Raw genomic sequence first — 12665 nt, 5'->3', positions numbered from 1 at the left:
TTTTTTGATTTTTTCTTTTTTTTTTTTTTTTTTTTTTTTTTAAAAAAAAAAAAAAAAAAAAAAAAAAAAAAAAAAAAAAAAAAAAAGAGAAAATAATAAAAAAAGGAAAAAATTTTTTTTTTTTTTTTTTAATTATTATGATCCTACTATATATATGCTACTGATAAGATAGGCGTACCATGAAATGTGGATTTTATTTACAAAGAGTATTATTTATGGCTAAATGCTTAAATCCATCTTGAGGCTCCTATCCTAAACTTATAAACACGATTTTTTTTTTGGGGTGTTTTAAATCTTTAAAAATACTCTCATCTAAAATTATAAAATTTATAAAATCATATAAAAAAACTCTTACTGAGTTTTTGGTCGGTTTAAATCACCCATAAAAATTAAAAATTGTTAAATTAGATCAAAACTCATAAAATACAGCTAAATCTATTTGACTCGATTGATTTAGTTATGTTTTAATTTTTATGTCAATTATTTTACAAAACGATGTCGTTTTATGCGCATAAGTCATTGATAATGACACATGACAAAAAATATAAATTAATCGTATATATTTTTTTAACATCTTAAGGCAATAATAATATTTATTTCTCTAAATATAACTCTAAATTATTGATATATAAAAATAGGGGAATAAAGAGAAAAAAAATTATTCCATGAATCTGGTGTTCCATGTCATGTACATTATATGGTGCTCTAAACCTATAAGATTAACACACAAGTGATATTATGTAATGAGTCAGAAATTTATCAACAAAATTAATAAGTACAATACTTTTAAAGTTTTCTTTTGAAACTTGTTTTAAACTGCGGCAAAGTCATTGTATCCTCAACGCAAAAGCCTGTGGACATAGGTGGTGCCCAAACGCCCAGAAGCATCCATTACACAAACAGTCTCTAAAGATTCACTGAAAGAACTAGCTGGGCTGCCAGACTCATTACAATATGAGAAAAGTTCCTTTGTACGCAAGAACAAGAGATAAAGAAACAAATTAAAAAAAAAATAATAAGAAACAAAAAACAAGAAGCAATTGCAGCTACAACCCCACAACAGAAATGGAGAAGCCAAGGCGCTTATGTAATTTGTTATCGGAAAGAGAAGATAACAAAGTCATTTCGGGATCATCACAACTTCCACTTACACATTTTGTGATTTGATTGGTCCAATACATTCATACTTGTGACATGGTGGGACTAGATTAAAAATTCTTAAAATTTCATTTCATTAAATATTTTAATTGTTCTTTCTATTTTCAGTTTTTTTAACCATTAATGCTTTCTAAAAATATAAAAATACCCTCGTTTTCTCATTTTGCTTGTTTAATTGGGCTTTATCCAAATTACTTTGTCACTGTCTAATTGTTCAAAATTAATTAGTACTTATTTTTCTTTTCAGTGCCAACAATCCACGAAACAACAGCTATATTGTGTATAATATGGCTATAAAAGTATACTACACACAGAAGCATCACCCAGCTACCAATTGACTATTTGAACGCTGACGCTTCCCGCGAATTACAACCTTCGAAGTAAAGCTCCAAAGCAGCATCAGCAGTTTGTTGAATTTGCTTTCCGCTAGCATCCCTAGAAAGCCATGTAAAATAATGGAGACATGAGTAAATAATTTCAAAATAAATTACCCAACACTATGATACAGCATAAACAACCGTTACCGGTAAGCTTCCAGAAAGTCCTTATCTTTTGGGTTTAACCTCCATCCAATATAAAATGAGTACGCTGCCTTCTCAAAATCCTGAAATGGCTTGTCATAGTACAATAATCGTAGGATATAATCATCGTAGGATAAACTATCATAATTCATGGATAAAATCATATGTAAGATCACATACTTCCACTAACTTCCACCCCATGCCTTCCCTATAGTGGGACTTCGGCCATTTAGGTTCTAGCAAGACGCATTTCTGTCCATCAGCTAGAGCAAGATATCCTTCATTCAAGCAAGCCCAACACAAGCTCCGGTTTGACTTGACTGCTGCATCCTCGGGTTTTAACGATTCGGCCTGCAATTTCATACCCAAAACCCCAAATAACAGAAATATAGTATTGTTGTCGACAGATAAATTAATGACAACATAACACAAACGTAGGAACATTGACGGAGATATAAAAGTTCTTAGATGCAACAATAACACAACATTAAGTACACGATACACTCACCTCACTATACCAATAGATCGCATCATTATAGTCCTCTCTCTTAAATGCATCTTTTGCCTTAGATTTTAACAGTAAAAATTGTTCATTTTTCCTTTGCTCCAACTGAGAATTCAAACATGAAAGAAATTCTTAAATAGGAAATTGCTCAACCAAGATAGAATTTATCAATTTACCCCAAAATGATATCTAACAACAGCAAGTAACTTGGCATTACCTGTGCTTCAACTTCTATGGAGCGAAAGTGCTTCATTATGCCAGCGTAGCTCCAGTCTGCAACTGATGGAATAGGAGAGGTAAATGGAAAAAGAATCTTAACAGCCTCATGGTGACCGTTTCTTGCAGCAACTTCAACTGGTTTTAAACCCAACTGTTTGATAAACAAAATGTTAAATTTCAAGGAAACAAATAACAAACTAAAATCATTTCCAGTTTCATCCTAATTAAAATGCTTAATTGGCTATGAGAACCAATGTTAATCTGGAAGCACCAACAAGGTACATCTTGCTATGTAAATTCACCTCAACAATCTATCCTGAATAGTAAGTTACACCTGTTTTATTCCTACGCAATTCACATTAAAAACTTGTTACAAAGGAAATGCAGAAAAACTCACATTACTAGCCACATTTGTGAATGCCCCCCAATCCAACAAGTATTTAATACTTTTTGCATCTCCTAGAGAAGCTGCATATTCTAAAGGTGACGGTCCGACTGTTCTCATGTTTGGATCAGCTCCAGCCTATGCATAAAAGGAAACAGAGAAGTGGACATCAGAATAACACTAATGGGGTAAATTTTAAACATCCAAACGTACGTCAGTTTTCTTTTTTTCCCCAAGATAACCCAAGACGCAAGATGTATACTGTCTAGTGACGGATCTACATTAATAAAAGTTTTTATTAAAATGTTCCACAAATGTATATGTGTTTTTAAATTGAACAATCATAAATTTAATTATTAAACCCTCTTTTTAGTAAATATTAAATGAGTGGCTTTTTAGATCACCGTTAATGATGGAATACGCCTATTAAATATATGAATATATGAATATCAAGTATTTGTATCTTGGCTCCGAATGCTAGAGCTACACGATAGTGAAAATATCTTACCTTAAGAAGTTGCTTAACACATTCAAAGGAACCAGCCTCGATGGATTTCACCAGTGGAGAAAACAAATATCGGAAAGTCATATTTGGCTGCACAAGTAAAAAAGGAATAAGTTTTTTACTAACAAGGATGGTGTACGGCTAAATTTACAAGCTAAAATGGAAAGCTTCGGGTGAAAAATAATACTTCAATCAAGATTTGCAGATAATGCAGATATCGTCGTTTAGTAATGTACACAACGACATGCAACGAGTGAGTTGACAGAGGAAATTTGGAGTGAGTTCATAACCATTCGACTAAAATGAGACACAACTTGGGAACGGAGAAAGAATCAATACGAGGAGGGTAAGGAAGGGAATGCATGAAACTTGAAAGAAAACCATCCACTTGACAAATCAAATAGAGTCATTACGAAAATACATATATAATATTCCAACATACGAGTTTCAGGTTTTTCTTACATTAGCATTGTTATCCAACAAAATCTTAACAGCCTCTTTCAAGCCTCTGCTCGCTGCCTCCTGTAACGGTGTGCCAGAATCTGCTTGTGCATCAATTTCAGCACCGTTTGAAATCAAAAGTTGTAAAACTCCCCCAGATCCTGAAAATATCTTAATGGATTAGGCAAGTTTGAATACAAAAACATGTCCATTCAACTGGAGTATTCCTTAGTTATACACATTCGCATGCGCAGACAGGGGACTTCAATTTCATCTACTGTAATAGTGTATCTCATTCCAGCTATTGAACAATAAAAATCATGAATTAACAAAATATCGTTTACACAAATCACATTATGACTCTTAAATCTCGAACTGCTCTTCCAACAGGAAGTCTAACAAAAATGCGTCCGTGGCCCTGCAATGTATCCAGCAATATAATAAAAATATGTATTAGAAATTACCTTCCGAGTTTAATTTTGGTTCCATATATTCCTAAATTAAAATTCTTAATGTTGACTCATCAAACATTCAAATTAATCACATACACGTTAACAACATATTCGGATAAAAATTAGATCTATCATTTTCTTGAAACAATCTCCAATTTAACAAAAGCTGAACAGCCCAAGAAAGAAAATCAAAGCAAGGAAAGAGTTTTCCCATGAGTGAGAAAAAACCTCTCTGTGCAGCATAATGTAAAGGAGTAAATTTTTGGCTAGTTGTTGCATTGGGATTTGCACCGTTCTCAAGAAGACTAACAGCAGCGTGATAGCGACCATGTAGACTCGCACAATGTAAAGGAGTTTTTCCTACAAATAGAACACTCAGTAAATCATGCAAAGCACAAGATAAAAAATTAAAAAAAAAAAGAAAGGAAAAAAAACTTTTCACTACATTCCACGGTTGCCAAATCAAAGCTAATAATCATCATTAACATTATATGATATATTTAACTATATATTGTGAATGTCACAGGGTTTTCAAGATAGAACCGGAGAACAATATTCTTCTGGCCAAAAAATTAAACATCGAAGGACCTGTTTAGTATTGTTTCTATATCTTTATTTAAAAAAGCAGTTTAAGACCTCTAAATACAGTGTCAAAGAGGCACAAAATCAGAACTATATTTTCTTAGAATTAATTAAAATTATAGAACGTCTATCCAAATATACCTTTTCGATCTCTCAAATCAACGTTGATTTTCACTTCGCCAAGAAGATACTTGCACACATCAGTATTTCCTTTCTCAGCAGCGCAATGTAAAGCAGTTCGACCATCACGATCCTTGACGATCTCTATTCTTTTCGCAAAGAAACCGTCACCCTTATCAAGATATTTTGCGAAACCTGCTTCCATTTCACAAAGATTTTACAGATAAAACCAGCAACTAATTAGTTTACTACTAAGAAAATAAAATCAACAAAAAAGAACACACAAACAAGAACTTCTAAAAAATTCTTTCAAATGTACCAAAAGAAAGAATTATTTAAATAAATTATCAAAATAAAAGAAAGATATTTACGCTTAAGTAGCACGAGATCTCCAGACAAAGCCGCTTCAAGAAAAGGACAATGTTCCTCATCATCTGCATATCAAAGACGAATTAAAGAAGAAATAGAGAACTAAATAAGTAATAAATCAACTTCTAAATGTCATTATTCATCTTTTTGTTTCTTCATCTCATTCTATTGTTATAATTAATGAATAAACCAGAGAACGAAGTAGTTTGAGAAGACCTAAATAGAACGCCATTGGAGAACCAGAGTCCAGAGAAATTGTTGAAAGAGGTTTTGCAGTGAGCGAGTAGAGAAGAAGGAAGGAGGAGGTTTGAAATTTAGAAACTCTACGTGAAATGAGAAGGTTTCGGTTATGCAGGGGGAAACTCTACGTGATGCGTCTCGTGTCGCCTCGTGTCCTTTCTTGATTGGACAAGTTTATCGCACTACCAGCTGGCCATGTGCGCCTCGTGGCTTCTGGGCTAAACCAAGCGAGCCGAGACATACACATTTTAAAAACTCTTTATCTTTTTTGTTAGGTATACATACATATGGACAGTACGTACCCTTAATTATTTTACAGCATAAAACAATGAAGTATTGAAATATTTTATATTCATTAATTTATTAAGTTAAAAAAATAAAAATTTTATAAGTTTAAAACCCTTTAAACTCTTAATCTTTCTATAAAAAATTATTATAAGTAATTATCTTTCACTTTAAAAATTCATATCTTTATCATTAAAAACTTTCTGAAAAAAAAAAAAGAAAAAGACATTTTAAGTGTCAAGGTTTATCAAATTTGAATATCATCAAGTACTTGTGCACTAAAATCTCTCTTTTTCTTTCATTTGAGGATTTTCTTCTAATACTAGGTCTTGGTGTTTTGCCACAGGTGGTGGCTTTCCAGTTTCCTCTGCACCTTCGGGAAGAGGAAGAGGAAGAGGAAGACCGCCTCCTCCTCTTTCAATCAGTAGGTTTCTCTCTGAGGGTTGTAAATTGTTTTTAATGAAAAGGGGCAGCAAGTGGTGATTAGTGAGGGTTCTATACGTTGCCCTTGTGTTGTGGTCCTGTGTTTTTTTTTATTGCATGTATATGCTTTGTCTAGGTTTGTTCTTTGGAGTTGTTGTTGTAGATCTATGACATGCAAGGGCAGATTTTGTGTAAATCTACTCAATTTGTGAGGTCTAGAGCCTTCATCGCTCTTTACATTGGTGTGATTTCGTCTCTCTGATTTAGCATACAACTAATCGTTAAGTATGATAACTAGTGGTGTGTGATATAGTAGATCGACTTGCCACTAAAGAGGTCTATCGCTGCTGTTCCTTGCTTGCTGTAGTGCAGATGCAAAGCTTATAAGGAGCTTGGCTCCTGAGCTTAGGGTTCTATAGAAGATTGTGTTAGCAGATCTCCTTTGATTTTCAATGGGTTTTTATGTCATTTTTAGCATTAAGAATTGGGATATTTGCCTTTTATCTTCGCTAAAGTGGCTCACGTGTCTTCTTAAGCCACCGAGAGTGGATGGAACGGTGACAAGCTAAAAGCTGCTTCTCCTTTTTCTTGAGTTGTTTCGGGTAATTAGACCCATTTACAGATTAGAGTTCCGTGTGTTTTTGGGCCTAACATTTGATAGGCTTAATTTGAGAAATTTGTTTGTTGCACCTTTTTGTGGTTGGCCCAAACCTTTTAAATCTATGAAATATCATCTACCTTTTACGTCCATAGTATTACCGTCACTCAGTAACAAAAAATTTTTACAGGTGTTTGAGAGGTCGGGCTCCCCTTGTAACCCCTCCATCCCTCCGCCACTGCTCCCATAGAAAACAAATCAAAATCTGTGCTAACTGCTAAGCCTAGAATTTATTCTACGCTCGACAAAGCCTAAAATTTAGTCGACGCTCGACGGCCCATCAGATTCGTGAAAATCCCCAATTCTTCTCATCTATCTCTCTTTCTTTTTTTATCTGCTATATTTTGCGACTAAAATGGTTTACATAACTTCGTGGGACGAGTTCGTTGAGCGATCGGCACAGTTGTTCCGCGCGGACCCTGATTCTGTAAGTTTCTCTATCTTTTGTACTATGCTAGGAATGGCGACTGTCTTGCTTTTATAGAATTCCCAATCAATGTGAATCCTGAGATCTAATTTTTAATTTTAATTTTAATTTTAATTTTGGTTTGTTGTCATGTCTCTCTTTCCTTTTGCCTAGCAACTAAAAGCAATAGCTATTGCTAATTTCATCTGTATTTTGTGTTGTGGTATCGAATTGTGAATGTAGACGCGGTATGTCATGAAGTACCGACATTGCGACGGCAAGCTGGTTCTCAAGGTCACTGACAACAAAGAGGTGTCAGTTTTATTTTATACCTTGTTGTTTCTCTGTTTGTTTAATAAACGTGTGATTGAAACTATGCGTAGATTATATATTTAGCTTTCAGCTTTGTTTATGTAAAATTTTTGTAATGTTAATGTATGTGTGATGAATGCTGTGGATTTTGAAGTTTGGTTTTACTATGGTTTAATGGAATTGGATATGATTTAGAATTACAGTCTATGGAGATGAGTGATATATGATGGATTTGTTTTTGTGAAGTGGGGTTTTATGTTAATGACACGAGCACATGACTGTTTGACATGTGGGCTGTGGCAAACTGGCAATTGCAATTTTTTTTTTTTTTTTAAATCAGCTGTGGCACGTCATTTAGCGCTTGTTTGAGCTGATGAATCGTGAGTTCATCAAATTTAGAGGTGCTGTGTTTGAATCCATAGAAATGCCCAATTGCCACATTAATTATATGTCAAATTCACAGTGCCATTTCTTTCTTTAGAACCGGGGCCAAGAATGTTTATATTGGTACGGGTGGGATACAGTTGCATGTAAGGGGGCTGAATCCAATCCTCTTTTTAGTGGCTTTTTTCCCTACTTTAGTTTTTAGGGATCAGTGAGGAAAAATCATAGGGGAACATTCTCACATTCCATTGAATTCTTTAATTTCTTCTTGAAGTGCCAAGTGTGGGTTTTTTTTAACATCCTGAACACTCCCCCTAAAAAGATGCTGATAAACATAAATTACATTAAAATTAAATACTTCTGATATCAAGAGTCAAGAATAATAATGCAAAAATTCAAGTTTTGGTTGAGGAATGTGCTTTCCTAGTCTTTTTACTTTATTGATTTACACTGTAATTAGTGCATTGAGAATTGTCTTCTGCCAAAAGAAAAAAGGGGAACTCTCTAAAACCAACCAATAGGTTGTTGGTTTCCTTAGTTGCTTTTGGAGCAGTAGGCTTTTCCTCTTAGAATTTTGTCTACAATTGTGAATTGTTAAGTTTGTGGGGGTGGGTTAAATTAATAAGTTATTGCCATCTTCGGTGGATTAGGTTGCACTAGTGAAATATGTTGACCAGTTTTAACTGCCATTGACAAATTTCGTTCATCTAACCTCCAGATTTTATTGCTCTAGGCGGACTGGCATGGTGTAAAGCATTCATTTCTATTTTATTTGAGATTAGATCATAATGGTGTTTGACAAAGCTGATACTTAAAAGTGCTAACAATTAGAGATCTGAATAATTTAGTACTTAACTTCAGAGACAATTTTCAACTGAATTATACAACAAACAATAACAACTGCCTTAATCCTAAACTAGTTATGGTCAGCTATATGAATCATTTTTTGCCATTCAGCTATGTTTGAAACTAATTCCTTATCAATATCCAAAAATTGTTAATCTACAAGCTTAAATTTAAGTGCTAATATTTTATAACTGGACTATGAGCTATAAATTTAATTATATTATCCAAATATACTAACGAAAGTTGTAAAGAAACCAATAAAATGGTTAACATAATAATGAAAGTGGTGGTCATGGACACTTGTACTCTATGTTTGGTTGAGAGGAAAGTGGGGAGGGAAGGAAAAAGATGAGGAGAAAGATTCAGATAAGGGTACATTTCCATTGTTTGGTTGGAGGAAAAAAATGAAGGAAAGTCATCCTTCCTGTTGGGCCCATAAAAATCTGTTATCCCAAATTGGGAATATTGGAAGAACAAAGTTTATTTTACCCCTTTATCTAATGCCTATTGATGAATCTTTTTATTGGACTTTTTTGGCAATGTAAAAAATGGGGAGAATAACATTCTCTAACCAAACATACCAAAGGAAAGATAGACGTTCATCCATCCCCTTCTCTATTCTTCAGTTTCTTTGTCTTCCATCCTTCCTTTCTTCCATCTTTAAATCAAACATTGCACTTCTGGCAGTGTTGTGGTGGATCGTTATAGCAGTAATGGTTGCTGTGATGGTGCTGATAGTGGTGGGGTGATGGTGATAGTGAAACTAATGGTAATTGTAGGTCACAACCATATTGATGATGGTAGTGATGATCATAGTTGTAGGCGGCAGTGCTGGTGATGGTTTTGATGATAGTGATAGTTTTGGTGAACTGGTAGTGGTGGATAACAATGTGGTGAAAATGATGATGTACTTCATTAAGCTGATTTTTTAATTTACTGCAGTAAGTGCTTTTTAAAATTACATGGTGAAAAAATAATCTTTTATTAAACAGACAAATAAAAGGTGCAGAACTATAGTCTCCATAACTTCACAGTTTTATTTCTTTCTTCTTTTTTTTTTTTTTAATTAACCAAAAAATTATTGAAGAAAGCATTCTATAGTTCTATCAGTTGCAGGTTAGTTAGACAATAGCTCAGTGATTATGTGCTATGGGATTTAATTTCTATGTGATAATGATGCTAGGTGGAAAACATTAGCGCCAATATTTGAAATATTATTAATTTCCCCTTCTGCATATTGTGCTACCACCCCTAGCATCACTCTGCTCTCTGCAACTGGAAGAAGAAAATAAGGAGAAAGATTACTGAATTCCTTTGTTTTTCCTGTCTTCTTCAGTGGTGCCTTTATTCATGCTATGGAATGTTTTTCCTTTTCCCAGTGTCTGAAGTTCAAGACGGACCAGGCACAGGATGCTAAGAAGATGGAGAAGCTGAATAACATTTTCTTCACTTTGATGTCTCGGGGCCCTGATGGTATGGTCAATTTTTAAATAGGTTGCATTTGTATTTACTGTCATTGAAATTCTCTGCGGAGGAAGGTTAAAGAAACTATTGGATCCTGACATATAAGTTGTTCTAACTGGTTATCCCTTTTCATAATCTTCTTTCATATGATCCAGCGGATGTGTCGGAAGTTGCAGGGAAAGAACAGACAGAAGCACAACCAGGGAAGAAAGGAAGGGGAAGGAAACAATAGCTTTGTTGGCTGCTAGACAAGGAGAATTGGGACATATCTTACGTGACTTGTGGATGAATTAAATGAATTTTTGGAATGCTCTTAGACTCCGTGTGGAGTGGAGGATCCATACTAGTGCCATTTTTAGGGATTACCTTTGAAAAAATGTGGGATATTCTTTATATATATATATATATATAAATTTCTTTTATGCGGCAATGATTCTATCTGAAATAGAGTTTTATTGATATCACACTAGCTTTGAGTTATGGTGCACTACTTCTTTTACAGTTCATTATTTACTTGGTTTAGAATGGTTGCTATTTGCTTCCCCGAGATCAGCATCTTTGAACCCACACAAAATGACGTCTTTCATTCAACGGATTCTTCTCAAATCTCAATGATGGTGGTTCCAAGGGGTAAGCTTGTCATTGTACACAAACTTAAGGTGCTGGATGTGATCAGAATAAGAGTGCCCTGCTTTTAGAAATTGTGGTTGTGAATAGAAGCTTAAACATGGCTTGAAACGTTAGATCATCTGCCAAAGGCAACGATGTCAAATGTGCCAAATGTTTATGACTTTCATTAGCAACCTTCTTTGCGCATGGATGCATAGACATAATAAAAGATGCATTAGCTGCATCCCCTAGATGATCCTTCTCGCTGTCTACAGGTTAGGGCTTCAAAAATTTGGACAATTTATCATTCATGATTCAAGAATCTTTTAATTTATCATAGATTCAAAAGGCTGTATACACTTGAATTACATTAATACATCCTCGATTAATTGCTTTGCCTGTGCATGTATCTGTGTTCTGTAGTGTCATATCCATAGTTGAATACTGGTATATGAGAGTTAGATCCACCATTGTTATGATGCACATGTGTTGTTTCCCTAAATTTATGAATAGTTGGAAGGTTTTGGCAGCGTTCATCAAACAACATAAACGGGAATTTATGAAACCAAAAGAATTTAAACGATCCAATCCAAGTTCCAATTTTACTGGGTCTGGCCAGTCCAAACAAAATGAAAAAAATCGATGAACAACACCCCAAGCAAAGCTCCAACAATTGCCGTGCCTCATTCCTCCTCAGATCCCAATGCACCGTCTTTACTTTAATTTGCTTTAGGCTTTAGCTCACTGAAAAGGTAAACCATGTGCCATGAAACCGTGTGAAACTGTGTAGTGTCCTTTTTGCAGTTATAAATGACATGAAAATAAAAAGCCCTTATTTTTCTTCATTTAAAGGGACAGTATGCTTTTAAAGGAGGACAAAATGAACAGTTTCTTTTATTAACAGAGTATTGTATTTGTTCAACAGCAGAGCCCAGCCCCAACGTGACACCAACCAAAGTAGCCACCACACTCCCAAAGGGTATTTTGCTATTTAGAAATTTTATTCCCACAAAGAGACACTCACCTGTGCAGATTTTTTTTGTTTCCATTATTTCTTTTTACGTGGAATGTTTCGAAAGAAAGAAACAAAGAAAAGCTCATGGGATTCCTAGACGATAATGTAAAAATAGATAAAACTGAGTAATTACATGTCATGACCTAATCGGTCCTTTCCGATATTGAAACAAATGAATTGTTCATTTACGTGATTGAAATTTCACAAGGGTTATAGGGAGTGTCTGTACATGATATCTATGTGTTGTCCCTATCTTCTCTATATTATATTCTCTGTCCAAAAAAAAAAAAAAAAGCTTTACGTCACCTAATCCTATTAATAATAGAGTGGAAAAAAAAAAGCCAATAATTCACCATGCATTAGGGTACCAAGAAGGGCAAAAATCATTATAAAGGTGTAATACTTACGTGCAAGCCAAATTTAATAAAAGATTGTATGCTTTCATGCATCATAGCTTTGCTTTTCGGAATAAAGTTATGCCATTCAATTCTTGCTCAAAAATTACGGGGCTCCTATTTTCTAATGAGGTCCTAATTAAAAAAAAAAATTTGAATAAATCTGCTTTATAACGCTTTTGCCACTTTTATTGCCCATGATTATATGCTTTGATTCTTTTTTTTTTTTTTTTGTTCTTCCATCTTTTGCTGTTTTTAAATGTAGACGTTAATGTCATAATGAGTCCAATGTAATGTAACATGAAATTGGAACACCTTGGAATGTCGTGTTGTTGAAGACTTTATTCTTTTTAGTTCATAGAAAATGATGT

General features: G+C 34.2%; 2 protein-coding genes across 3 annotated transcripts; one reads left to right on the top strand and one right to left on the bottom strand.

Moving 5' to 3' along the window:
- Positions 1–1316: 1316 nt before the first annotated feature.
- On the bottom strand, positions 1317–5575 carry LOC110659561 (uncharacterized). Its single transcript, XM_058130349.1, has 12 exons — positions 5474–5575; positions 5260–5322; positions 4910–5083; positions 4415–4546; positions 3756–3895; positions 3297–3383; positions 2801–2926; positions 2402–2554; positions 2188–2289; positions 1860–2030; positions 1683–1762; positions 1317–1593 (listed from the first exon to the last, which is right to left on the bottom strand). Exons 1-12 carry the CDS (start codon positions 5487–5489, stop codon positions 1497–1499), a joined length of 1341 nt encoding a protein of 446 aa, XP_057986332.1. The 5' UTR covers positions 5490–5575; the 3' UTR covers positions 1317–1496.
- Positions 5576–6243: 668 nt separating this feature from the next.
- LOC110659645 (signal recognition particle 9 kDa protein) lies at positions 6244–10739 on the top strand. Of its 2 annotated transcripts, XM_058140289.1 has the most exons (5): positions 6244–6261; positions 6994–7290; positions 7513–7581; positions 10191–10284; positions 10431–10739. In XM_058140289.1, exons 2-5 carry the CDS (start codon positions 7219–7221, stop codon positions 10505–10507), a joined length of 312 nt encoding a protein of 103 aa, XP_057996272.1. In that variant the 5' UTR covers positions 6244–6261; positions 6994–7218; the 3' UTR covers positions 10508–10739. The 2 variants fall into 2 exon arrangements, with proteins under 2 accessions (XP_057996272.1, XP_021673320.1); XM_021817628.2 differs by lacking the exon at positions 6244–6261 and having other exon boundaries at positions 6271–7290.
- Positions 10740–12665: the final 1926 nt, after the last annotated feature.

The sequence above is a fragment of the Hevea brasiliensis genome, chromosome 2 (assembly GCF_030052815.1).
Source record: "Hevea brasiliensis isolate MT/VB/25A 57/8 chromosome 2, ASM3005281v1, whole genome shotgun sequence".
NCBI classification, from domain to species: Eukaryota; Viridiplantae; Streptophyta; class Magnoliopsida; order Malpighiales; family Euphorbiaceae; genus Hevea; species Hevea brasiliensis.
This window is presented reverse-complemented; position numbering and strand designations above follow the sequence as displayed.

Coding starts and splice junctions, on each gene's coding strand:
- LOC110659645 (XM_058140289.1), top strand. CDS start 7,219: ATGGTTTACATAACTTCGTGGGACGAGTTCGTTGAGCGATCGGCACAG. Junction 7,291..7,512: donor TCCGCGCGGACCCTGATTCT/GTAAGTTTCTCT, acceptor TTGTGAATGTAG/ACGCGGTATGTCATGAAGTA. Junction 7,582..10,190: donor AGGTCACTGACAACAAAGAG/GTGTCAGTTTTA, acceptor TCCTTTTCCCAG/TGTCTGAAGTTCAAGACGGA.
- LOC110659561 (XM_058130349.1), bottom strand. Junction 2,927..3,296: donor GTGTTAAGCAACTTCTTAAG/GTAAGATATTTT, acceptor TTTTATGCATAG/GCTGGAGCTGATCCAAACAT. Junction 2,290..2,401: donor CCATAGAAGTTGAAGCACAG/GTAATGCCAAGT, acceptor TTGAATTCTCAG/TTGGAGCAAAGGAAAAATGA.